The sequence below is a fragment of the Serinus canaria genome, chromosome 3, assembly GCF_022539315.1.
Source record: "Serinus canaria isolate serCan28SL12 chromosome 3, serCan2020, whole genome shotgun sequence".
NCBI classification, from domain to species: Eukaryota; Metazoa; Chordata; class Aves; order Passeriformes; family Fringillidae; genus Serinus; species Serinus canaria.
The window spans coordinates 5,515,687-5,540,593 of NC_066316.1; the positions used below are offsets into that span (position 1 = coordinate 5,515,687).

Sequence of the window (24,907 nt, forward strand, 5' to 3'; positions counted from 1 at the left end):
ATGGCATGCAACAGCTGTCAGAGTTTTTAAGGGTTTTCAGGTTAAAAGTGAAGGAAAATTTATCTCCCTTTATGTTCTACACTCCTAGGGTGAAGACAAGTGAGTAGAATAAAATTCAAGAGGAGGAAATAAGACATTTAAAATTAGGTCTGTTAGTACACTGGGCAAACAAAGCCTCAGTTATTGATTTGTTGTCTATTAGCAAGACATTATGCAGGCCTCATCCCACTTAATCTGTTTTACAGGACTTAGACCATATCCTTGGAATACAAAAGCAGACCAGCCACCAAGATAATCAGTATATTCTTGAAAATGCCTTCAGCAGGAATATGTACTTCTCCACAGAGTTGTTTTCTCTTAATCAAATAGTAGCTAGTTTGATGGTGAAAACTTACTAACTTCATGCTAAAATCTAAGATATATTTTATTAAGCTATTTTAAGAAACAGTGGATTAATGTGTGATTGTTTCTTGTAACTTTCTTTGCAGCATTTTCCTTGGAGGGGTCTGCAATAAGTTTTGCTGATTTGTTCAGACTCATTGCTTTCTACTGTATTAGCAGGTAAGATGGTGCTGTGTTCCAAGTCACATCTGCTAGAAAGAAAATCATTTCAAGAAAATGAGTTTTGAGGAGTTGGTTCTGCTATTGCTGCTATTTATGTTGCCCATCAGTGAATATTCCTGGATAGCCTTAGAAGACAGTGGTAGAAATCAGAGATGAGTCTTGGAAGCAAGTGTCTCTGTCTTACTTCATACAGATTATTGGGAGGCTGATGTGATTTTACCAACCCAGCTGTGAGGTGCTGCCAAGCTGAATTTGATGTTTTTTTTTTATTTTCATGATGTTTTTTAGGTGCTCTGTAGCTCATTTAAAAACTAGCTCATTTAAAATCATAAACTAGCTTGCAAAGTCCATTTCTTGGAATTGCTGGTGAGAAGAATTTTGGGGGCGTAATGGAAAGATGTCAGATGTGTAGAATATGACAATTGGGAGATGTCAGTTTAAATGGTGAGCAACAAAAATGGCCTTGTTAGCTTTGCAGCTCATGGTTACCAAACTTGTTTTCCAGCTAGTATGCAGGAAAAAAGTAGCTGGTGTTTTTATCCTTTTTTTTCAATTTGACTTCAGTTTATTGGTGAAAATTTCCAGATTGATGCTTGAGCCTTGTCTGTATGCACAGACAGGACACAACCAAACTGCTCAGGTGCACATTTTCTGAAGGAAGCAGGGAGAGGCAGCTGTGATAGTCTCAGTCCTTTTACTGCATTGAGGCTGCCAGTTCATGCTGACCATGTGATGATTTCTGGTGTGGGATGCTCTTGGGCTGCTCTGCTTGCTGGTTTTGTTTGTGGTGGAGAAGCACCTTAGACCCCTTTCCTACAGCTTCTGTTTAGCTGAGCTGTACGTGCATGTAAGAAAAGCAGCATAGATACCACATGTATCATTGGGTAATTGGTCAGAACTCAGAAGAGAAATGAGCTGAAAATGCCTTTAAAGGTAGTTTAATGAGGAGATATTCCTTATCTTGTCACCCTTTCAGTCCTGCCCACTTGCCAGGCTCTGGTAAATTCTCTCTAAGTACCTACAGGATTATTCAGCAAACAGAGATTTCTTGCATTACTCTATCCATTTTCTTTCACTGAAGGTTCAGTATTGCTTTGTGTAGACTAAAGGGGGCAGATAGGTAGCTATTGTGAAAAAGAGACAGTACCATTTGGTACATCACAGGAAATCCAGGAGGATTTTCTAAAACCAGAGGGAATTTCTTGCAGGAGGTACCCAAGCAGTTTTTATGAGGGTTTACCTATTTTTGAATTGCAGCCATGGTGATGATCTGGACTCTAAATTTTCTGTGGTACCATGTAAAGTGCCTTTCAAATGCTTTTTAGCTAGTGTATCAGTCCTGTGCATATGCTTGGCTTGAGTGTGAGTGGAATTCTGAGATCCTGTTTTTTCAAGAAGCTAACATGCAACATAGAGAATATTTATGTGATAAAGACTCACTGTCTGTCTGTGCTATAGCAGATGGTTGGCTTGTTCACAACCTTAAAACCAAAATTCATGCTGACACCAGTTGTGTAGGATTCTCATTTAGTCTTAATTCTATGGGTACTTCTACTACAGATGTTGCTGTTTAGCAACATTTAGTTAGAATAAAGTTCTTATTCTGAAAACTGGAATAACAGTCAACAGTTTATTCAGAAAGTGAGAAGCTTTTTTGAAGTGTTAAGGGCAGGTAACAAGTTTGCATCTCACTGATCTGCTTGTAGAAGACCAGGTGTAAAAGCTTTTGTTGGAAAGGCAGAAAATACTGGATGGCTTTGTGAAAATGATCCTAGGGAAAGTCCTGGGCATTTGGCTGATATTTTGCCCTTCACACCACTCTGCAAAGTAAAGGAGCTTTGGGGTTGGTAATGTAATGTTTAACTGTGCTGTGTGTTTAAGGATCTTGCTACCTGACACAGCTCAAGAAGAAGATAATCAGAAATCAGACACTTCCAGTGTTTTAAAATAGTAAAACTTTTCAAACTATGGATGTTGCCGAAAACCATAATGGTTTTTCTCTTTGGAAACAGGGATGTCCTTCCATTCACACTGAAATTGCCTCATGCAATTGCTGCAGCAAAGACAGAAGCTGAACTTGAAGAGATTGCTCAGCTTGGACTGAGTAAGTAGTTCTCTACACAGCTGTCTTAACCTGGAGCACACCTGTAACATTGAAGAAATAGGCTGTATCAGTAAATAGTTCATATTGGTTAGTGATTATTCAAATTTTGTTTAGAAAAGCAGTTTCTGTTATTTGGGAAGGCCAGACCTCCTCCTGGCCAAGGAGTGGTGCTCTTCCTTCCTTCTGTTCCTTCTGTGATATTTTTGTTAGTGCTGTGTCTTTCTTCCTTCTTCTCTTCCCTCTCTGGGCAGCCTTGGGCAAAGCAAATCTCACAGTCCCCACACAGAGGTTGCTGTGGCTTCTGCTCTGAGACCTAACATTGTCTGCATGCTCACACAGCATGCAGAGGCTGTGTGAGGCTCTATAAAGCACTGGCTTTATAATTTATTGTGAGGAGAGTGTAGGAACTGAGGTCCCCTGTTAATAAAACTTCTTTTCAGATTGACATGGAAACTTAAAATGGTGAAATTGCAGATCAGTGCCTCAATGAAGTGGCATATTTAGAAAATGAGGAGTGTGTATATGATGTGTAGAATGTATCCATGGGCAGGGGTTAGGTGAAATTTTTAAAATCCCAGAAGACAATGCCAGTGTCCTTGCATCACTTTGTTGCTTCAGCCAGACAGACTCATTGTAAAGCATACCTTGAGCTCGGAGGAGATGGATGCAAAGACTCCTGGGATTTGAAACTTGGGCACCACCCAGATGAATCATTAAGCAGCTCTGCATTGACCAAAGTGCTGAGTGGCTTCATTTCCTTCTCCAGGAAGGGAAGGTTGACTGTCAGCAACCTTTTTTGCAGTAGATTTTTAAATAATCTTTGATTTTGAAAAGGATCCTCTCTAAGTCTGTGTTAGCATGAGGATCTCTTGGACTGTCTGGTGGGACTTTACAACCATACCCAGGGATGTATTGCAGTGCTTTGCATTTTGTTTTGCTGCTGTAGCAATGCAGTTAAAGGGTTTGTTTTAGAGAGGAGAGAAATTGCTTCTGCACTGCTTGTCTGCAAGTTTAGGTAATCGGGTGAAACTGTGGGTTATCATGGGAATAGAGGCAAATATGGTACTACTGAGGTCAATCTTTAGATGGGAAATAGAAAGTAAAAGGTGTGTCTGGGATTACAGTGTAATGAAGACAGTCTCCCAGTGACACATGGAAGCCTTAAAGTAGCCTGAGGTGAGTGTCTCCAGAGGGGATGATAATGGTAATGTTGATCAAGCTCTCCAGGCCAACCACACTTTGTCACCAGTACCTCAGAGCACTGTGGCCCGCTTGCTGCAGAATTAGTCTTGCTCTTGAACAGTCTCTGCATTGTGTGTGTTTCTTCTGTAGCTTCTGCACTGGAAAGCTGATGGATCAGTGTCTGTGTGGTTGCTGTATTTGGGATGAATTAGCTGATATACACCAGATCACAGTTTCCATGAGCTAAAAGCAGGCAACAAAGTTGAGATTTTGATGGAGTTTTAGGTGTCCATGTGCAGAAGAGCACATCAGAAAGTCAGCCTTTCAATGCTGTGGACTCAAGAGAGGCCTAAAAACTCCCAACAGCCTTTCCTGTTAAGTGTGAATTTTTTTTGAGGAACATGTAAGCACACAACCCTGTGGTGTGTGAGCACAGGGCTGTATCCCCTGTCAGAGCTCTCTTGTGCAGTAGGCTCAGAGGGAGAGCGGAACAACACAGGTCAATAGCACATAGCCCAGCAAACCACATCAGGAGGAACTTCTGGTAAAGATTTCAAGGCTGTTGCCAACCTGAAAGGTTTCATGTGCTGGACATATGATTCTCTCTCATTCTCCCTTGTGCTTCACCTGCAGCACTGCTTACATCATGTGTGTTTGCAGCAGCCACGTGCCAGGCACAGGCACTGAGAGATCTGCAGGCAGGATGTGAAGTCATGAAGCTGGGAACACAGCAACATGGCATAACTATGCAGAGAAACATGCCCGTGCCTATAGACATTCTCTGGCTGTTTCCTGTCTTCTGCCCCACAGGCAGGACATGGCTGTTGGCTATGGACCTGTTGTGGATGCTTGGCAGGTATCATTGCTCAGTTGCCTCCAGTGAGCCATCTTGACACACTATGGGAAAAGGACCACGTCAAGATTGGCAAATTTTAGCTAAATCTCCCTCCTCTGGTACTCTGCCCTTATTTCAGCATGATTGCTGCCTTCAAGGGCACATCTGGTTTCAATCTTCATACCTTCAGGCACCGGTGCTCTTTAGCAGTGGCTTGGTTGCACAAACATGCTGACACGTGCTGGGATAAGTGCAGAGGCTGCAGCTGCAGCTTGCTGGTGTAGCATACTTTTCCATGCTGCTGGTGTGGGACTGCACTCTGGGTCTCTTTATGTGTCACTGCAGTCTGTATTCTCAGGCAAACTGTCCCCACAGCAAAGGCAGGGCAGCAGGCCAGAACCTTTATTAGACACTTGGTCTGCCTTGCTAAAGGTGATGTGTGCATCCAGCACAGCAAAATGGGAGCTGCCTTTTCATGTATAGTTTCATAGTTTACTATGAAAAGAAACTGAAGCAAGATACTTGTAGAGTTTCTGGAAGTGGCCTTTAGCTGGTGTAAATCACCTTAACTATTGTCTTTAATGAAGTGAGCTTATTAATACCAGCTGAGAATCTTGCTTTATTTCTCCTGAGTGAGATGCTAGGGAGAAGTTTGCGTTCATTTCAGTCTCAAGCCAGTAGAAAGAATTCTGTTACAGTCTCCATTCCTTTCTTTGATTCTCAGTTTAATTTTTAGCTTAGTGGGGTGATTGGAAGCTATGCATTGGTCATGGTATTTGTAAATGAGTATGAGCAGCCCCAGGAATGTAGCATACAGTTATGTCTGGTGGTACTTTAAGAGGCTCACTTGGATTTTTTTCCCCTTTTAATTAATAAAATCTTGCCTAAATTTCTCGATATTTTAAACTGGTGTTGTTGAGTTGAATGTTCTGACATCCATCTGCATGGTGTTTAGCATTCTTACGTTAATGCAATGATGATTTTCAGACTTTTGGAGCTCCCTGGCTAACAGCAAACCCCCGGATCCTTCACCTCCCTGTAGGCCTGTGCCTTTGGACAGTGCTCGCAAAGACTCACGCCAGCTCTGCCTTATAAATGGAGTGCATTCTATACGAACCAGAACGCCTTCGGAGCTGGAGTGCAGCCAGACCAACGGAGCGCTGTGTTTCATTAATCCCCTCTTCTTAAAAGTGCACAGCCAGGATGTCAGTGGAAGTCTGAAAAGGCAGAGCCCGAGAACTCCAGACGTGAATGGCACGGCGAGGCCTCGCTCCCCCCCTCCCCGGCCACCACCTCCTGCTATTAATAGCACCCTCAGGAGCCCACAGATTTCCAGGACTATAAAGCAGGCGAGCATGCCAGAAACAGTCAGCCATAAGAAGGAGAGGGGCTCGGATTTGCTGCAGAACAAGCCCACCCCGATTCCGCCTCCTCGGCTGAAGAAGCAGGCGGTGTGCTCCGAGGCAGACAGTGCCTCCAGGAGCGCGGCCCCGCTGCGGCCCCGCTCCGTGTGCGTGCCCGAGGCAGCCGCGGCTCCTCCGCGTGAAACCCTGCCAGCCCTGCCCCAGCCGGCTCCAGCGGCTCCCAAAAAGACGCCGGCTGCCATCTCTGAGTCACACATCCCGTGGAATGGAGGCCGGCAGAGACTGAGCGACATGAGCATTTCCACCTCCTCGTCTGACTCCCTGGACTTCGATCGGAGCATGCCGCTCTTCGGCTATGAGGGGGACACCAACAGCAGCCTGGAGGACTTTGAGGGGGAAAGTGACCAGGAGAGCATGGCACCCCCTCTGAAGCCCAAGAAGAAAAGAAGCAGTTCGTTTGTTATCCCCAAGATTGTGAAATCTCAGCTACGGAAAGTCAGTGGAGTTTTCAGTTCCTTCATGACCCCTGAGAAAAGGATGATTAAGAAAATTGCAGAGATGTCCCGGGACAAACGTACCTATTTTGGATGCTTAGTGCAGGACTATGTCAGCTTTCTCCAAGAAAACAAGGAGTGCCATGTTTCCAGCACTGATATGCTGCAAACAATTCGTCAGTTCATGACCCAAGTCAAGAACTACTTGTCCCAAAGCTCCGAACTTGATCCCCCAATCGAATCACTGATTCCTGAAGACCAAATAGGTAAGAAACACTGTCCTGTGTTTTGGGGGAAGGTGAAAATGTGTAATCTGTGTTTATAGTGATAGTCTTTGTCCTGTTCAGAATGGTGGGACTAACTTGGCTAGTAGACCTTGAACCACTGAGTATTTGAGTCTTTAAACAGCCTCTCCCTCCATTCCCCACCCCAAATCACATTGTCAGCTTGGAATGATTACACCATGAGGTTGTTCATAAGAAGTTATCCTTAAAATAGGTGCAATGTGGACTTTTTTATCTGTGATTATTACTTTTTTTACCTGCTTTACTGTTGACAATAGAGAATCCTTTATTTGCTGGCACACATGTATTTTTCTCTGAATTGGACTGACATAGTTCTCAAGGTTTGGTCTAAAACTGCCAAATCTGACCATACGAATTGTAGTTATAGAACTAGAATTTATTCAAAACCAATGACATTTAAGAGCCGAGAGACATTTTATGACAACTTAGTTTTGAAATAAATCTGATTCCTCCAGACATTCTTAGTCACTTCTAAAAAAGCTGCACTGTCCCTGCACTTGAAACTAAATAAAAACCTATGTAAGAGTTTTAGAAAACAAACGCGTGCAGGAGACAGAAGGGGCTGTTGTTTTCTGTAGTTTTCTGTACTTCTCTGTTAGATGTGTTTGTGAGTGGTTATGGATGAGCTATATGTTTTACCAGGAGAGAGGGATTTGTGTATCCAAAAAAGTGAAATCGTTGCTGCATAAATCTCACCGCCTCTCTTGCAGAGTCTGAACAGTATCTGTAAAAGAGCCTGTAAGCCACATTTAGGAGGTAAACACGCCTCAGGGCAGAATACTTTCCTTGTGAGCTCACTTCAGTCCTAATTTGTTTGTTTTTCTCCCTACCCCAGTGTCCCAACAGTTGGCTCAGTGTAAAATTGGCAGATACTTCCTTCCCTGGGACTAGAGGGTAATTTTATATTGACATTCTGTCTGTCCTTGACCAAGATGAAGTGTTCTCACATAACCTCAGCTGCATTTACACAGGGTCAAGCAAAAGTCACAAGGGCTGCTAAAGCAAATACAAAAATGTAAAAAGTCTCCCCAGTATTGAGACTCAAAGACATGTAATGTTCTCTCTATAATAATAAAGACTGTAAGGTGGGTGTTACATGGAAGAAAAAGCACCAAATTAAGCAGGGGATGGAGGTGCATTTTTGTCTGCATTTCTGTAGGGTGCTGGATGTTTGACAAAGCAATACAGATCGAGTTTGGTTGTAATTTTGTGAAAGCCTGGTTTGTTGTGTACTTTTCATTTCACAAGGGTGTGGTTTAGTCAGACTGTGGGTCTCCCAAGACTGGAAAAAATGTCTGCTATTAACTGTTTCAGACTCTGGAGCAGCATAAACTATGAAGTATAACAACTAAAACTGCCCTGGTTTTCTTCAGCAACAGAAAGTCTGGTTTGGATCATGTGACTAAACACAATTAATTTATAAAGTGGGCTGGTTTAAACAAAGAAAGAACTTGCTTTTGAATCATCTACTGCCTTTGGCTTGAGCCAGCAAACAACTGCAGTGGATCAGGAGCATCAGATGTTGCTGATCTAAGTATATAACTATGTGATGGCAAAATTTAGTCATCCCTATGGAGAGCTTTTTATGAAGTAGAGCCCTGCCTGTTGTCCATAGTTCTCCTTGACTATTTCAATATGGAATTTGCAGCCCAAATTTTAACTTTGTGAGTGGTTGTTTATCCTCTCTTGTGCGTTCACACTTCAGTGGTGCAGTTTTTTCCTCCAGCGTGTCAGCCTGATGCTGGATGTGTGCTTCTGGGATAATGCTCCTCCTTTCTGAGTCATTCAGGCTTTGCTTTAACCCTCTTTTGTCTCCTGAACTTCAGTACGTGCTGGAACAGCTCCCCCAGGTTTAGTGAAGCCCTGCGTGTTTGGAACTTCTTTCAGTGTCTCCATAATGATCTTTTTCATCATGTAGCTTTTCTTCTAGAACTGCATCATGGACTCTTGCAAGCAAAAGACTTCTGCAGCAGCTCTTTTTAGCTTCCCAGATAGGGGTCCCATCAAACTGTTAAGCTTCTGCAAAATCACTGGGAAAATACCCTTCAGGGTTTCTAGTCCTGACAGATGCCTCCTAACCTTAGCACGGTAGGCTGTTCACCCTCCCTGAAGCAATGGGGCTCCCAGTGTTGGCACAGAATCAAGAGTAAGGCTCATGGCTCTTTATTGTTTAAGGATGAATGTAATTTATTTTTTTAAAAGACATCCACACCTCAATCTGTATCCACAGAATAAAGACTGGTCTGAGGAGACCCTGTTAGTGCAGAGCTGCTTGATCAGCAAATGTTTGGGAGTTTTTCTTTGTCTTTTCATCTTTTCCTGGCTTTGAACTGAATGGAGTCAAGTTGAATGCTGTCACCTTGCCAAGTGGGATCTAACATCTGACATCTAAACAACTTCATTCTCAGTGCCCAAATCTGGACCTGAACCAAGAAATTACTGTTTTAAACCACTTGTCAGTAAGGTACTAGCTGATCATGTGGGAACATCCCTAAACAATACCATCTATTATTTGTTTTGGTATTTTTAATATGTTAGGGATATTTAAATGCTGAAGGTTAAAGAAGCTTGGAGAGAATGTGTTGGTCCCTTACTGGCAGTCCATGCCTCGTTGAAGGGCCTTGGGTGTATATAGAGGAGTTGCAGGCAGACAGAGCTGGACCCCCATGGTACTTCTCCAGTGTCTGTCTTGTTTGACAGCCAGCCATGGATACTTGGGTTCTCAGTGCAGTGTTCTGTGCATGCTCCATAGAACACTATTGGTTGGTGCATGCTGCTTATGGTTATTATGGCAAGACAGCATTTCCCTTGTTTGTTTATATGGAAGGTGCACAGAATTAGATCTGTGGGTCTTAAAAAGGTTAAGCAGCAGCCCACCCCAGATCCACTCTTCTTCATTAATCCAGTTATCCTTCTGAAGGAGCTGGAATGGTATGTCACTATTTCTGCTTGAAAAACTCATGCCAGCTGGTTTTTTCACTATGTAACTTTTTAGGTGCTTGTGCATTTGTTCTGCGGTCCTGTCCTTCATCATTGCATCTTTTCATGTTGAGCTCAGTCTTACAAACACGTCCCTCAGTGCACCTCGTTTCACCACAGGAGTGACAGGACAGGGCAAGAAGGAAGCAGTGGTAAAAGTACTGAGCAGAGGCAGGGGGCCAGGTTCTTTTTCTGACCATCCCTTGGATTTCCTTTGTGACTTTTTCCCTGCTTCTTTTCTTTCCTGCTACTTCAAGAGAAGACATGTGCTTACCAACAGTTATAGCATGAATTTCAAGTAACTCACAGCTGCTTAAAGCAGAGCACACCTAGCTCAGATAGCTGTGTGATTTTTTTTTTGCGTGTGCTTTTTTGTAGGTCAGATGAGGGGAGGCTTACTTTCATCCCTAATTGCTAGGTCTCTGCTACCATTGCCTGTAGATCAGGCACCTCTGTTTTCAGGGTTGTGCTGATTATCAAGGCATGTGGGCTGTGTGAGGTCTTACTGTCAAGTCCTGGTCCTGTGGAGGAGATTGCCATGTCTGCACCCACCAAGAGATGGATGCTTGGCCATCACGCTGTGGTATTCCAAAGCAACTTTCAGCTCCCAGGCAGTGTGACCTGTGCAGCACTGGGCCTTTTTGTGGTGGTTCTCAGGCTCAGTCTGCTGCTGACCTCTGATTTCCCTGATGAGTGGTTTGGCCATGGTGAACAGGCTTGAGTGTAAATTGAGGGACTGGAATCTGACAGTCATGTCAGTGGAGCAGCAGTAGTTGGTTGATAGGTAGCAGGGAAACAGAGAGCCTGGAAAAGGTGAGAGCGTGCCTAGAATTTGAGGAAGTGAGGGTTGTAAGGAGGCTGTGTAAGGACACTGGCAATGACTAATATGTTGTCCTGTCTAGATGCAGACTTGTGTGGTTGGCAGCAAAACAAAAATAGCATGTCAGCACAGGATACAGATGTGTTTCCACAAGTTACAACGAAACTAGCTGGCTGGCCTTTACAATTCATTTATCAAAGCACTTCCAGTTCCCATTTTGAGGCTACAGGCTAATTATAAGCATTTCAGGAATGATACACTGTGTTCAGCTCATATTATATTCAGTTTAAAAAAAGTTATCTGAAGAGTATCTGTTTTGGTTTTGGAGTGGTAAGCATCCTGGGAGGATATTTGAAAACATGCATCTGAAATAAACAGAATTTTTGTTGCTGATTTGGACCTTAAAACTATGCAGAGGTGTTAAGGTAAAAAATAAGACTTCAATTCACAACTTAGATAATAATTTGCCTGGGAAACCCTCATATACTTTTTTGTGGCCATTAGAAGTCAAACAGTGAAAACTGCTGCTAGCTGAGAATTGGTTTGTGGGATCTTACCCAAAAACACCTTCATCTGAAAGTGGCCAGAAGCAGCACTGCTGAAGAAAGGGTCACTGGCTGGGGTGGTCTGGCCCCAGAACTGCTCATAGGTGCCAAGACACTGAATATTGTTCTAAGATTCAAATCATAAGAAGTGCTGTCCTACCAGGCTTTAATAATAATATAATTTTTTGTAAGCTTTGTATTTGTTATGGGTGTTACTGTTGACCATTAAAAAAACACTCCAGCCCTTATCAATCTTGTTGCTGTTAGCCTCACCAGCTTGTTAGATTTTGCCACTTTTTCATTTGAGGGCAGAACTCAGTGGTTCTCACATGTGTGCCAAGAAAAGGTTGCATGTTGTTTTGAGGGATTTTTGTGTGTGGTTTGAAGGATTTTTGTTTGTTGTGGTTTTTTTCTTTGTTTTGTTTTGCCTGTGTGGAGCTTTGAGCACAGCCACGAGTTACATGATCCCTTCCTCTGTGCTGCTTCAGAATTATTTCAGGTTTCCATGGAAACTGTGGAAATATGATGGAATTTCAAAGCAATTTCCAGGCACTGCTCTTGGATCATCTGACAAAATAGAAAATGTGAAAGGAGCCTCCTTGCCATCTTGCTGTAAAAATCTGCATGGTTCATCTGTGGAAGTGGCAGTGCCTTTCAAAGGGTTGAGGGCAGAAACCCTGAGCCTTCCAAGGAGCCTGGCCCCAGCCCAGGTCTGCAGCTCTGGGGAGGAATTTTGTCTCCCAGCAGTACCCAGTTCCTGTGGGACCTGGGGAAGCCCTGCTTCTGCCTCCTGTTCCTGTACAGGATCAGTCACATCCAGAAATACACTGAGTTTCTCGAGGCTCCTGTGAACAGATGTTGTGATGACCCCTCTTTATGGAGATGAAGGATGGCTTCTGCTCCGTATTCATCTACAAAACTTCCAGTTAAGAAGCCTGTGAGAGTTCAGCTTTCATGGGGATAGAGCTCTCTCACTTTGCATGATGTTTAGCAGCACCTACTGCTTTAATAAACAAGACAAGGTGCTTGGACTGCACAGTGCAGAGGTGTTCCTCTTACAAGCAAAGCAGTTGGAAAATATCAGGTAGTAGAAATAAAGAAAGTTGAATTGTCAAAAAATAGTCCTCAGTGAGGATAGCAAGGAATGATTTGTACACTCTAGAATAGAAATTTACCTTGTCATTGTACCCATGAGTGAGACTCATGTGTTTTTCTTGGTGGAAAATTGTTTCTGCAATTGTTTGTGCCCCATGACCCCTGAGGATTGCTTTGATGGCAGGGAGAGGCAGTTTCTGTCTCTGTGCAGAAGGTTGATGCTTCTATTTACCTGGCTGGTTTGGTGCTGATTGTGTGGCTCTGCCAGGTACAGTAGATAAGGATCAGTCGTTTGAAGTATTGCCACTTGCTAAGGTTGCTAACTGAGGGCTCTGGTCTGGTGGGAAGCTGGATCCAGCCCTGGCTGCTGTGTGAGAGGCCACCAAGAACATGTCTCAGACTGATCATGCTTTTTCTAGAGGCTTTACTGACAAGCACAGAAAAAATGCTACATATGAAGTCAAGGCACCATAGGAGGAGAAGTGTGTGTGTGAAGGGTGTTTATATGGGAAAGAGAGGGAGGAGACCCAAAAAGAAAAAGAGCTGGACACAAGAATATGATAAATGAAAGAAAAGAGCAATAAAACAGAATAATGCTTGTTTGGAGAGAGTGTGTGTGTGTGTGTAAAAGAGGGAGAGTAGGGAGAAAAGAAAAAGAGGCTGTAGTCTAAAAAAACCACAGAAGTACAGGCAAAGAATCTGGGACAGGCATAAGGTTTAATGAAGCTGTAATGAGTCACTGTAACTAAGAAGAATGTCCGCTGGTAATTTGTGTAAACGTGACACAGCCAGGTCTCTGTGTGCTCTCAGTCCTTGTGCTCCTCTGGTCCATCTGCCTGCTCTAGGCTCTGGTCCTGCCCCACTCTGCTGCAGGGATGGCACAGGAACATTCCCTACCGTGGTACAAATAATCGAAGTAACTTAAGAACTAATGTAAGCTGTGTTGCCATAAGGATGCTGAGAAAGGAAATTAGCTTTTAAAGTAAAAGTTTGCAGAGAAAGTGTTGAGCAAAGAGCTTTCTCTGTTGACACAGTCCATACTATGTAAATGGAGAATGAGGGTTACAGAAAAACTGGAGTAGAACAAGAATTAAAAATAAGTCCTGAGGTTAGCAGTTACAGTGCTATATGCATACAATTGCCAAAGAACTTCAAACTTGATGACAAAGCTGTATATAAGCTTGTGTGATGAAATCTGAAGCTGGACAAACACAGCTTGGTTTTCAGTTATAGTTTAAAGCCTGTAATCTGCCCAGCTTCATAAAGATCCTGACAAAGTTGAGCCAAGTTTTAGGAAATCTTCGTTGAGTTATAGTTTCCAGTGGAAACTATGCAAAAAGGACGGGATTTAATGCCAAAGGAGACAAAAATTATGATTTTGACTGTCTTTCACATTAAGTTTGGGAATTAAAGTCCAAACTTAAAGTTAAATAAAACTTGCAGACTTCCAACAAAAGAAAAACTTTAGTAGACCCACAGCTTTTTTTTTTGTTTGTTTGTTTTTTAACTATCTGTATTCTGTCTGTGTGGGTGTGAGTTTTTTTATTTACCACATTGCCAGAAATGACAATTCAGTACGGATTCTGCTCTGCCTCCTGTTTTCGTGTAAACAAACATCTGGAATCTCAGCTTTTGTAATAAATGGGCCTTAGAAAGTAAGTTTTGCTGGACAGGGTCTCTTCAGGGAATGTTGTGTTAATGCTGGCTCTGCTTTAGAGGGGGAAGTCAGCTGGATTTGTGTTTTCCTGTTGCAGATGTTGTGCTGGAGAAGGCCATGCATAAGTGCATTCTGAAGCCGTTGAAGGGTCACATTGAAGCGATGTTGAAAGAGTTTCATACCACAGATGGTTCCTGGAAACAACTGAAGGAAAACCTGCAGCTGGTGCGGCAGAGGAATCCTCAGGAACTGGGTGTGTTTGTCCCAACACCAGACTTTGTGGACGTTGAAAAGATTAAAGTCAAGTTCATGACTATGCAGAAGATGTATTCACCTGAAAAGAAAGTCATGCTGCTGCTGAGAGTTTGCAAATTGATTTACACTGTTATGGAGAATAACTCAGGTATGGTGCTTCTGGTAGTTCAGGTTCACTGATATTTCATACCTGATGTTGTCCTTTAGAGAAATCAGCCCATCTCATTCTGCAGACAGGTCTAGTGCTGAAGCTCTTGTAGCTTCTCCTTGCCCTTTTGAATTCTTGCTCTCTGCTTCTGACCTGCTGTCTCTGACACATCTGTCTGCATATCTTAAAAACTCAGTCTGAAGCAGACTGACAGCAGTTGACATAGGTGGAGTGCCAGCTTCAGGCAAGGTTAATTAGAGAAGCCCTCCCATGGTGCAGGAAGGACCCTCCTGATTTCTGAACTCCTTCTCAGAGAGGAGCCTGGGTGCAGCTGGATTCAATCTTAGCCCAGACTTTGTCAATGGTTTAAAATCCAAGGAATTAGAGAGGTGTGATTGAACCTTTGTACAACTCGATCCTACAAGATTAAGAATGACAAACCAGATATAGTCATATAAAAATGAATTACTTATAATAAATTATTAGACCAAAAAGATCTTAATCTGAATTATTTACTACACAGTGTAAAAGTAAAAGCTACTAGTATAGTCTAGTATAGTGTAATGCACTATTTCAAAACAATTATAATAAAGAAATTATATTAAAGCTAGCAAAAAGACCAAAAACAATTACTGAGTAGAGATTGATGTTTCTTAATCGGGGGGGAAAATCTCTTTTGCTCAGCCTCCAGGAGTGGCTGTGAGGAGTGTTCCCACCCAAGGGAGGAGTCTCCACACACACTTCCAGAAGGGAAATATTAGAAGATCCTGCCATTTGAATGAAGGACTGGACTTTCAGAGTACACAGTGATTGACTGTCAGCCACATATCTCCATGCCAGCTGTGTCAACCTCTGTGTTTTTAGATAAGGATACCTTATTTTATTTGCCACATTGCTGTTTAACTTTGTGGTTGATGAGTCAGGCTGGGTTTAGCATAATTCAACACCAAAATCAGCATGACACCACTTCTTAGTTCACCGCTGATAACTTTGCCAAACAGAGCATTGTTTTACCTCATTTCAGCCAGAGCATCCTTCAGGTGTGAAGCAGTTGAAAAAGAGCAGCTTTCCTTAACTGTAGGCTTTTCAAATTGCCTGGCAGAAAGGCTGTCCTGTGAATTTAACACTGATTCTAAATGAGTATTTTTCTGCAATTTGTAATATAGGTAACGTGGTATATTTAGCTATTGTAATTCAATAGCTTGTATGCAATATGACAACTACAATGGTTTCATCTTAATGGGTGGAGAAAAGCAGCCTCTAATCCACAATTTTTGGCTTGCTGTGCCACTGAATGTTCTCATTTGGACACTTTCTGTCATGGTTTTGGAACAGAAATGACATCTATTTCTGCACTGTAGCAAGAATCCAAAAGCACCTTTGAAACTTAAATACTGAAATGGCACTACAGGCCAGTCAAGGCCTGCTGAGCAGTCAGTGGTCCAAGATGCTGTGCTGGTTGGCATGAATTTATAGGTGCAACTCTGACCTTCTCACTTGCACACTGCTATGACAGGTCATGAGCTAAGGTGTAGCAAACCTGTGGTAGTGGGAGATTCTTTCCCCCTAAGTGAGTATAAGCTGCTGCAGGTGCTTGGCAGTTTTCTTGCTAAGGAAGCACTGCATGTGCAGCTGGGTCTGCTGCAGATCAAGAGACCTACTTTCTTTGGAGATTGGAAATGAGTGGTGAAAGCTTGTGGCTGTTAAAGCCCCCCAGGTACTTTTACAAGATTTAGGACTGGGCTCCTACCCAGCTTATTATTGTGTTTCAAAATTCTGCGTTTTTAAAGTGGATATAGAGATCTTGGCCTGAAGTTCTGTAACCTCATCTCTCTGTGACATTATTGCATTGAGTAAGGTATTTCCAACATGCAGAAAGAAAATACTGAGAGGCTGCTGCTGGTTAAGTGCTGCACTGGGAGACTTGGGCTGAGATGTGGCAAGTGCTCATTGGGCTGTGTTATTTTGTCATGTGAGGTTTGTCAAACGTGGCATTGAGCCAGCAGCTGTTTGAGTATCTATCCTTCCAGCCAGGCAAGTGTGGTAGCTGGAGCATGTGCCTCAGCTGGTGTCACTTGAGTTTCACCAGAGTCATTAGTTGGCTCCTGCTCTGGGCCTGAAGTTCTGAGTGACCTTCACATCCATCCCGCAGTGAGCACTGTTTTGCCTTAGAGATTTGGCCACATTGGGATTTCTGAACAGAAAGTCAAAATGCAGGAAAAGTGCCAGGAGCACAGGCAGGCCTAGGTACAGCACAGTCTTTGTGGATCACTGTCACTCCAGGTCCTTACAGTCTCTCCCCATCTTTTCTGTAGGCTCCCTTCAGGTGCAGCACTTGGTCTGTGTAGAACACCTCCCTGGTGTTTTTGACATATTGTCTGTCAAGGAAATGAGTTTTCTTGTCAAATCTAATAGGCTTTTATATTCAGGCTTTTCTGCTGTGGGATTCATGTTCAGAGACTGGTATTTGTGTCTGGATGCTTCCAGAAAGTGGATGCCGTCCCTGGATGTATAAGGAAAATGCCTATTCATCACCTCCTAGGCAATGGTAGCAGTGCAGGTGAAGGTCAGGCCAGACTGGCATGGCAGCCTTTTCAGCAGTTCACCACTTGAGCTGCTGCCAGGGTGAGCCCAGTCTCTAAATTTCCCTTGCATGCCTCAAGATGTGCATCATAAGGTTTGTGCTTGTTTGAAGGACAGGACTGAGCTTGTCTCCTCTACAGTGAGTGCCAGGTGATGTTCTCTTTGCTGCACATGGTGACTTTAGGAGGTTCTGGAGTAATAAATACATGCTGGGTAGAGAATGCACAAAAGAGTGTTTTCCTTCCAAACATGGGAACTGGTAAAAAAATGTGGTTTGTCTCTCACTGCCTGTGTTCCTTTCAACCCAGGGAGGCTGTATGGAGCTGATGACTTCTTGCCTGTGTTGACGTATGTGTTAGCCCAGTGTGATATGCTGGAGCTGGATACTGAAATAGAGTACATGATGGAGCTGTTGGATCCATCCTTGCTGCATGGAGAAGGTAATCTATTTATTTTTTACAAGAACTGCCTGAAGGACTAGTGTGGGGGTGTTCTGTTTGAGTAAGAATCCTATCAAGGGGAGACCTAAAGACAGTGATGTTGATAGTGTAACAAGAGAATGTCATCATCATTTCCGCTGCTGGGCAGCTTGCAGAGCACAAGCCCCCCCGGCTGGAAAATCTGCTGCTGTGTGATGCTTTGTGAGCAAATGCATTGTTTCCAATCCATTTTGACTCAGCAGGCAAACACATGCACTGTGCAGGTGCCCAACGGCCTGAGCCTTTTGTGCCTGAAAATTTCCGGAGAGGATTTTGTGAGGCACATAATAAGAGTTGGGTTATGTGCTTTGTGAAGACTTCTGGGGGACTTCCTTGCACCTTTGCAGAAGTGCTTTTGGGAATATTACCCCCTTTTAATGATCTTTTCTTCTTCCCAGTATTTGCTTCTCACAAAGTATTTTTATGAGCTCTAGCAGTATGTTTCCTGAGGCATTTCTTGTATGAGGGCTGAAGTCTGCTGGAGACAAGGAAATCTGCCTCCTTGCTGTTTCCATGGTAGTATTTTTAAAGAAGAAGTTTTCTGCAAGGTCCTGGTAGGCCCCAGAATTTAAAAGGTTCATGAGGAGCTTTGAAGGCTCTTACAGTCAAGCTTAACTGTATGTTGATGTATATATGTGTGTTTCCTGTTCCTGCTATATCCTGGCTTTCTGAAATTGCTTTTCATGCATCATCTTGCGTTCTGCTATGGCTGGGAGAATTCATGCCACCATTCCTTCAATGTGGCACTAGTCTGCTCCTTGCTTGGTATACAGAGCATCCTCGAGTGCATTGTTAGGAGTCTTAGCATGGAAAATACTTGAGATATGAAGCTGGAAATCATTAATATGCTTGAAAAGCAGAAAGGTTTACTGGACTATTAAGTCTTGTTGTTTGGGATGCAGCAAAGACAGTCTGTCTGTTGGTTGGGCCTGTCATTTGTACTAGCTCAGCTCTACTGTGCAGGAAAAAAATGTTTAGTGCTTTGGGGTTGTGCATTTCAACTGTAATGTATTGTCCAGTTTGCCTAATGGGTCTTGCATGAATTTTATGTGTTAATCTTGTTGCAAAACTAAAGGCTGAGAGGGAATGCTGTCAGTAATACAGAAAATACTACTGTGGGCATAGAATGCATCTCTGAATGCCTCTGAATAGACTCTGCTCTTAGCTGAGCACTCCCACCCAAATAGTTGACTTTAAAAAGAAAAGCGGATAGCATGTCATTTGTTTCTTCTGGTTTCTGAGGACTGTTACCTCCCCTTGAGACTCTTTTAACTTTGTGATCCACAGCTTCTTTTGTGCATTGGCAAGTCTGTTGTGGCTTTAATTTGTTCTCTACTCATGTAATAAAGGGGGAGTGTGCAGGACTGTACTCACCATCTCCTGAATTAGTTGGACATTCTGGGGAATGCTAAGAAGGTGATAGATCAGTAGTTGTTTTAAAAAGAAAGGCAACTCTTTGGGATGATTCCAGAGTACAAGTCTCACACTCAGTTGTTGCTTTATTGCCCCTGAGGGTTGTTGCTTTTAAGTTGGTGAACACTGTTATATTTTTTACTTTGTTTCAACAGCCAAGTTTATTTCATCTGCCTCTGAAGCCTGGGAAGAAACCAAAACTCTGTGATATAATTGTTTAGAATAAAGCTGGTGTTCCAAGATTGGAGGAGTAAATACTCAGGAGTAAAGGAGATACCAGAGTTGTTGGTTTTCCTAGCTTTTACAGAGATGGGGCAACTGAGAGTTTTAAAAGATTTTAATCTATTATCAGCGATTTAAGGAAACAGCTTTCCTCAGCAGGAGTTGGCTCCACTGTGTAATATGGAACACATGCAACCCCTGCATGTCTCTGAGCAGCTGAGAACACACCCTCCAGTACTGTGCAGGCCAAGGAGGTTTCCCTTCTGTGTGTAAACATTCTGGCAACTTTTGTGTCTATGTGTGTGGCTGGGTGCCTCTGTGTTTGTGTGTGTGTATATATTTCAAAGAAAACTGCCTCCACTTGTGACTGTGACCACTCTGAGGAGTTCTTCCCTTGCTGTCCTTCACAGGAGGCTATTACTTGACAAGTGCTTATGGAGCACTTTCACTGATCAAGAACTTCCAGGAGGAACAAGCTGCCCAGCTGCTCAGCTCAGAGGCCAGAGACACTCTCCGGCAGTGGCACAAGAGGAGGACAACAAACAGGACAATACCTTCAGTTGATGATTTTCAGGTAGAGCTTCAGGCTGAAATAGAAAATGGGATGATTGTGTTGCTGGAAATTCCCATTTGAGGTATCATTTGTAGCAAATTCCCTTGATGCTACAAGTGGAGTGAAACAGTGCTGAGATTACAGCTGGCAAATTTGCCTCTTTGAAGTCTTCACACTCACTTTTAAATCAAACAGTTTCATTATGATGGTCTGAAGAAAACACTAAATAATAGAGCTTTCTTACCTTCCCTTTTAAGTCATATGAAGTGAGGACAAACTGCATTGTATCTTAGATTCAGCTTTTTTGCACACTTTATTGTTCAAAAGATCAAATCCAGATTTCCAGGGGTATAAATCAGCCCGGCTGCCCAGTAGCCAGTGGTGGCTAAAGCAGGTAGCAGGGAAGAGAGGTGGGAGAAATGTTCCCTGACAGTTTTGAAGTTTAAGCAGGCAGCAGAGTTCTGTGATATGGATGTCCTCACATTTTTCTTTTTTGTCTTTTTTTCTTTTTTGTCCCCTGTATTTTCTACTGCTCTTCAGAGCAGGGCAGTACCTTCAACTGGAGAATAACAAAGCAGTGGTTATCACTTCATCTTCTGAACCCAAGCCTGCATCTCTTTCATCTGCTTTGGACTGACTGTTAAGGTGCAGCAGTTTGTGAGCTGAAGGAGGGGAGGGAGTTGGAATTGGGAAGAGAGGATTTACTCCTTGGAGTTCAGCTGTCTGCAGTTAGGAAGAGGAGAAGCCATTACGAGCAATTCCAGTGCCCAGAGCCTGTCCATCTCCCTGGGATCCACGTTCTGTTCTCCTGACCTGTACTTAAGTGTCAGATTCCAGCAGCTGGAGTCTTTGTTTTTTCTGCCAAAACTCTGCACTTTCCATAGGAGCATCCAGCACCTTTATTTCTGCTGGGTGAAGAAATGACAGAAGATTCTTTCTGAAAGATTTTGTAGGAAGTTCCATCTTCTCTTTCTCCGCAGATGAACTCGGTCCAGGCTCAATATTCACTTGGATGCAGGAAGATGCAGAGGGTAGGGAGGAGCTGGCAGTGAGTGCATCCAGTGCTTCTCCTGCTGTAGTCTCTTTCAAAAGAGAGCCAGGAATTAGTGGAGCCCACCGCCCACAAGATGTGCTTGGCACAAATGCAAGTGTTTTGCTCTCTGCTCAGAATGGCGATTTTCTCTCTTCTCTCTCTGAGTCTTGCAGTCCTGAAATGGAGCACCTGGCCTACAACCAGCGTGGAACATATCTGCAGCTCCAGTCATCTTTCTCCCAGGGAATCAGGGTGTGGTCATGGCATTTCTGTGCTGCAGTCTCACGGCCTTGCTGGCCCTTGGGCCCTGGTGCCTGTTTTTCCACCTTCCCTAAATGGACAGAAAAGAAAAAACCCCAGTTCTTTGATGATGATGAAATACAGCTTTCTGGGCATCTGTAAAAAAATTTCAGCCTTTCCTTCCAGCAATCCTGTCTGTCTAAAAACTTGTGCTTTTCAAAGCTGGTCTTGTGTGTGGTAGCTTAGTTAAAAATTAAATCTAGTGTGTTTTGCCCTATTCAGGGCTGGGTTTTTTCTACAAGTTCTTCAAACTGTGTTAAAAAATTGCTTAGGTCTGTTCAGTCAGGTTCAATCCCAATTTTTAAAATCTATTGCTGAGCTTTAGTGTTCAGTCTTCGTGGTATCAAGAAATACTTGATTAGACAAGAGTGCTCTTTGGAATTTAAGTCATGGGAAGGTTCTTCTCAGTCCTACCTTGTAACAGTTTGTTTCTGTGAGAGCTAAACTTCTGCCTTTCGCATGCCTAATTTATTCAGCTTACAAACCATGGGTGCCAGCTCAGTCAATAAACAACTCTTTCTCCCTTTAATTCTTTCCACCTCCTTCAATCTTACTGCATTGTAGTCTTTAATTACAGCTATTTTTTTCTTTTAAAACTGTCTCTGATTTAGAGACAATTTTAGGAGAAAATGCTCTGGAATTAACATTTGCTCTAAAGAAAATGGGTTTTGGCACTCCCTTCCCACCAATACGAAAGGAATTTTTTGGATGAAAGTGACAAAAACAATTTATTTCACAAACAAAGTGCCCACAGGACAGGCAGGGAGAAAATTAATAACTGTCAGGTATTGAAGCTCCTCGCTGTTGGTGGATTTTGAGTTCCCTCTTTAGCTGGCCTGGCCTCCCCCAAGGTCCAGAGCTGGGATGCAGTGTCCAGCTCCCACCAGTGGTCTGGCTGTCCAAAGCTTTGCCGAGCAGTTCCAGAGGAAGCCACAGAAGTCACTGGAGGATTGCTGTTGCAGTCCTGCAGTCCCAGGAAAACTTCTTGCCTCAGCTAACTAAAACCAAGGTAGCAAAAGCAGAAATGTGAGTCCCTCCACGTGGCAAAGCCAAGCACACGGGGAGCGAGTGCCTGAACACAGCCTGTGCCAGAGTTCCCCCAGCTCCCACCTCTCCCCTGGACCCAGCTCAAAGCTCCAGGACCCATTTCTGGACATAAAGCAGACCATGGGGGAATACAGTATTATCATGAAATCACCCCAAGACAAAAACAGGAAGCAGATGAAACTGCATTTCTATGTGGGACCTATTTAGAATGTATCCATGTTAGCAGAATTGTGGGCTTGTGTCACTTTCTACAGGAGAAAAGATCCAGCTTTTGCCTCAAGATCTGGTGCATCTACTCAAATGGTGCGGAGTAAATTTTCTTTCTGAATCCCTGTAAAAAAAATGAAATGCTGTCCTGTGAAGCTGGGTTAGGCCAAGCTTAGACACCAGGCTGCAGCTCACGGGATGGCCATAATGTCCAGGAAGCACCAGGGTGTGTTTCACAGCTGAAGCAAGGAGAGGCTTGCTTTTTTGTTGCTGACTTTTCAGTTTTCAGAGGCTAAGGATTTTTTGACTTCCTGACGTCTGCTTTCTTGTTCACAGAACTACCTTCGTGTTGCATTCCAGGAAGTTACCAGCGGCTGTACGGGAAAGACTTTGCTAGTAAGGCCATACATCACTACCGAAGATGTATGTCAGCTTTGTGCTGAGAAGTTTAAAGTGGCAAATCCAGAAGAATACAGGCTGTTTCTTTTTGTTGACGACACCTGGCAACAACTGACAGAGGATACCTACCCTCAGAAAATCAAGGCGGAGTTGCACAGCCGTCCACAGCCCCAGGTCTTTCACTTTGTCTACAAGCGCCTTAACAGTGACCCATATGGGGCCATTCTTCAGAACAGCAACGACTCGGCTGCTTAGAACCAGCAACCTGTCATTTTTATATCTGTTCCTTGGTAAATGTTACAACCATCTTTGTTGGCTGCCTTCCTTAGGAGCTAAAACATGTCTTAAACCTTAAGTGCCTGGTAAAACACGTGCTGACGTTCCAGATGTTGCTTACAGGACCCAGGCGCACTGTGCACGTGGCCAGTTATGCAGAATATTCCACCAGCATGTCTTGAGGAGACAGCCTCTGAGGCTGCATTTCCTGTACCATGGGCTCTTCTGCAGCATATTCTACTGTGGCCTTTCACAGGTCTTGGCTGTAGTGTACAAAATAAGATTTTCTTTCACTCCTTGTTTCCCCAGCTGTCACTTGCATTTGAATCCCTGTGCGAGACGAGTGCGCCTGTGAGCTGGGGCCAGCTCAGTTCTGCCAGCAGGAGTTTGACAAGACTGTCCGATGCAGGGCATCAGTTCACTCAGCATTACCTGGATGGTTGCATCCTTGTCTAATTTTTTTGATTACAGAAAATCATCCTGTTTATATATATATATATATATATATATATAAAATAGATATTTTATAGCAGTTGCAGGTAAACTGTCAGGGTTGGTTTTTGAAATATTTTTTTAACTAAAATATTCTATAATTATGCATGTGATTTTTAACATTTAATACACAAGAATAAATCTCTTGCTGGTTTTAGAGTCTTGCATTGATAGTCTGTGTGGTTTCTCTTCTTTACCTGTTCCAGGAGAATTCTTAGGAAACCTCTGTACCCTCGAGACAGTTTTGCTGTCTGTTCTCAATTGTCTCATGAAAATCAGACCATTTTATTCATTGTGCTGTGCAAAACATGTCTTCGCCTCTGATCACATTCATTCTGATCACACTGTGTGTTTGGCCCTCTGTCTTTTCCTCTGTCCTTCTCCATGCCTCACTCCTGTTCCTCTTATATTCTGTGTGGTGCTTTCCATGCCATTGTTTCTCTACTGGATCCTTGTGTCCCATTCCCAGTCCCCATTCTTTTTTAATCCCTCTCTGTCATGCTGCCCATCCCAGGTTTTGTTGTTGTTGTTTTGATTGTTTTTTCAATTTCATTCTGTATCCTGTTCTTACTTTTCTTCCTGTGTCCTCTCTCCTGTGACTGCGGGACTGGGAAGGAACTTCTGGGGGCTGCCCGCCATTCTTGTTGCAGCAGAGTCCCTTTTGGGGGGATGTACTTGTGGAAAGGGCTTGAATAAAGCACCACGCTGCTGTCCAGGGCAGTTTGACTCGTTCTGTCCCTTCTTTGGGGGTGAGGAAGGAAGGCTGAGGGGGAGGCAGCAGAGACTCGGGGTCTCTGCTGTCATTTGGGGCACCCCAATGTCCCTAGGAGGGAGATCTAGGCTGTGGTGGAGGAGCAGGTGAGTGGGGAATGAGGGGGGGGGGGTCATGCTGGGTTACCCTCCCCCAGAGGGACCCAAAGCTGCCAGAAAATTCACAGGGAGGGGTGGGTGCAGAATACCAAAACGTGTCAAGTATTTCATTTTTGTAGGTATTGGCAAAGAATTGGAATTTATCTCTATAACCATTTGGAAAGAATGATTTGGAAAGAATCTCTATCCATTCTATTATATACAGGAATGTAGGAAACTGACTAGGGGTGGGTAGTCGTTTTGAAACCAGCGCCATAACGTTTTTACCTAGGGATGAACCAGTCGAGTGCCCTGAAACCACAGGGACAGCTGCTGGGGCTGAAGGGAATAAACACAAAAGGTTCTCCGGCCACTTTGGCCTCCGTTCCCGGCCGGCTCCCAAAGCGCGTCCAGCCCGGCCTGGGCAGGGCGGCGGTGCTGCCGCCTTGTGGCCACGGAGCGCTACTGCGGGCAGAGGGCGGCGGTGAACGACAGGCAGGAGTGCAAAGGGACGTGGCCGGGCTTGAGCGGCCGCCCTGCGAGGCGGTGGCTGAGAAGAATGACAGCGGCGGGGCCGCTTTCGGCGGCTGGCGGAGGTGCGGTCGCAGCAGAGCTGCCATTTCAAGATAGCGAAGCGCCCGCGTTCCAGGACCCTGCATGAGCCGGGTCGGGCTCCAGCCACACTCAAGATGGCGGCTGCGGCAGGA

At 43.8% G+C, this 24,907-nt stretch overlaps 1 protein-coding gene across 5 annotated transcripts in view; it reads left to right on the forward strand.

Annotated features, from left to right (window-relative positions):
- Positions 1-24,071, forward strand: part of LOC103819267 (sodium/potassium/calcium exchanger 3) — a 179,623-nt gene extending 155,552 nt beyond the window's left edge. For 4 of the 5 annotated variants that reach the window (XM_050973188.1, XM_018918131.3, XM_050973189.1 and 1 more), the window contains 7 exons: positions 489-561; positions 2,577-2,668; positions 5,673-6,809; positions 14,042-14,347; positions 17,239-17,370; positions 19,455-19,618; positions 22,521-24,071. In XM_050973188.1, coding sequence (XP_050829145.1) covers positions 489-561; positions 2,577-2,668; positions 5,673-6,809; positions 14,042-14,347; positions 17,239-17,370; positions 19,455-19,618; positions 22,521-22,838 — 2,222 coding nt within the window. In that variant the 3' untranslated portion in view covers positions 22,839-24,071. Of the gene's footprint in view, positions 1-488; positions 562-2,576; positions 2,669-5,672; positions 6,810-14,041; positions 14,348-17,238; positions 17,371-19,454; positions 19,619-20,137; positions 20,243-22,520 lie in introns of all 5 variants that reach the window. The other variant, XR_007777386.1, reaches the window with a different exon arrangement.
- The last annotated feature ends 836 nt before the right edge of the window (positions 24,072-24,907 follow it).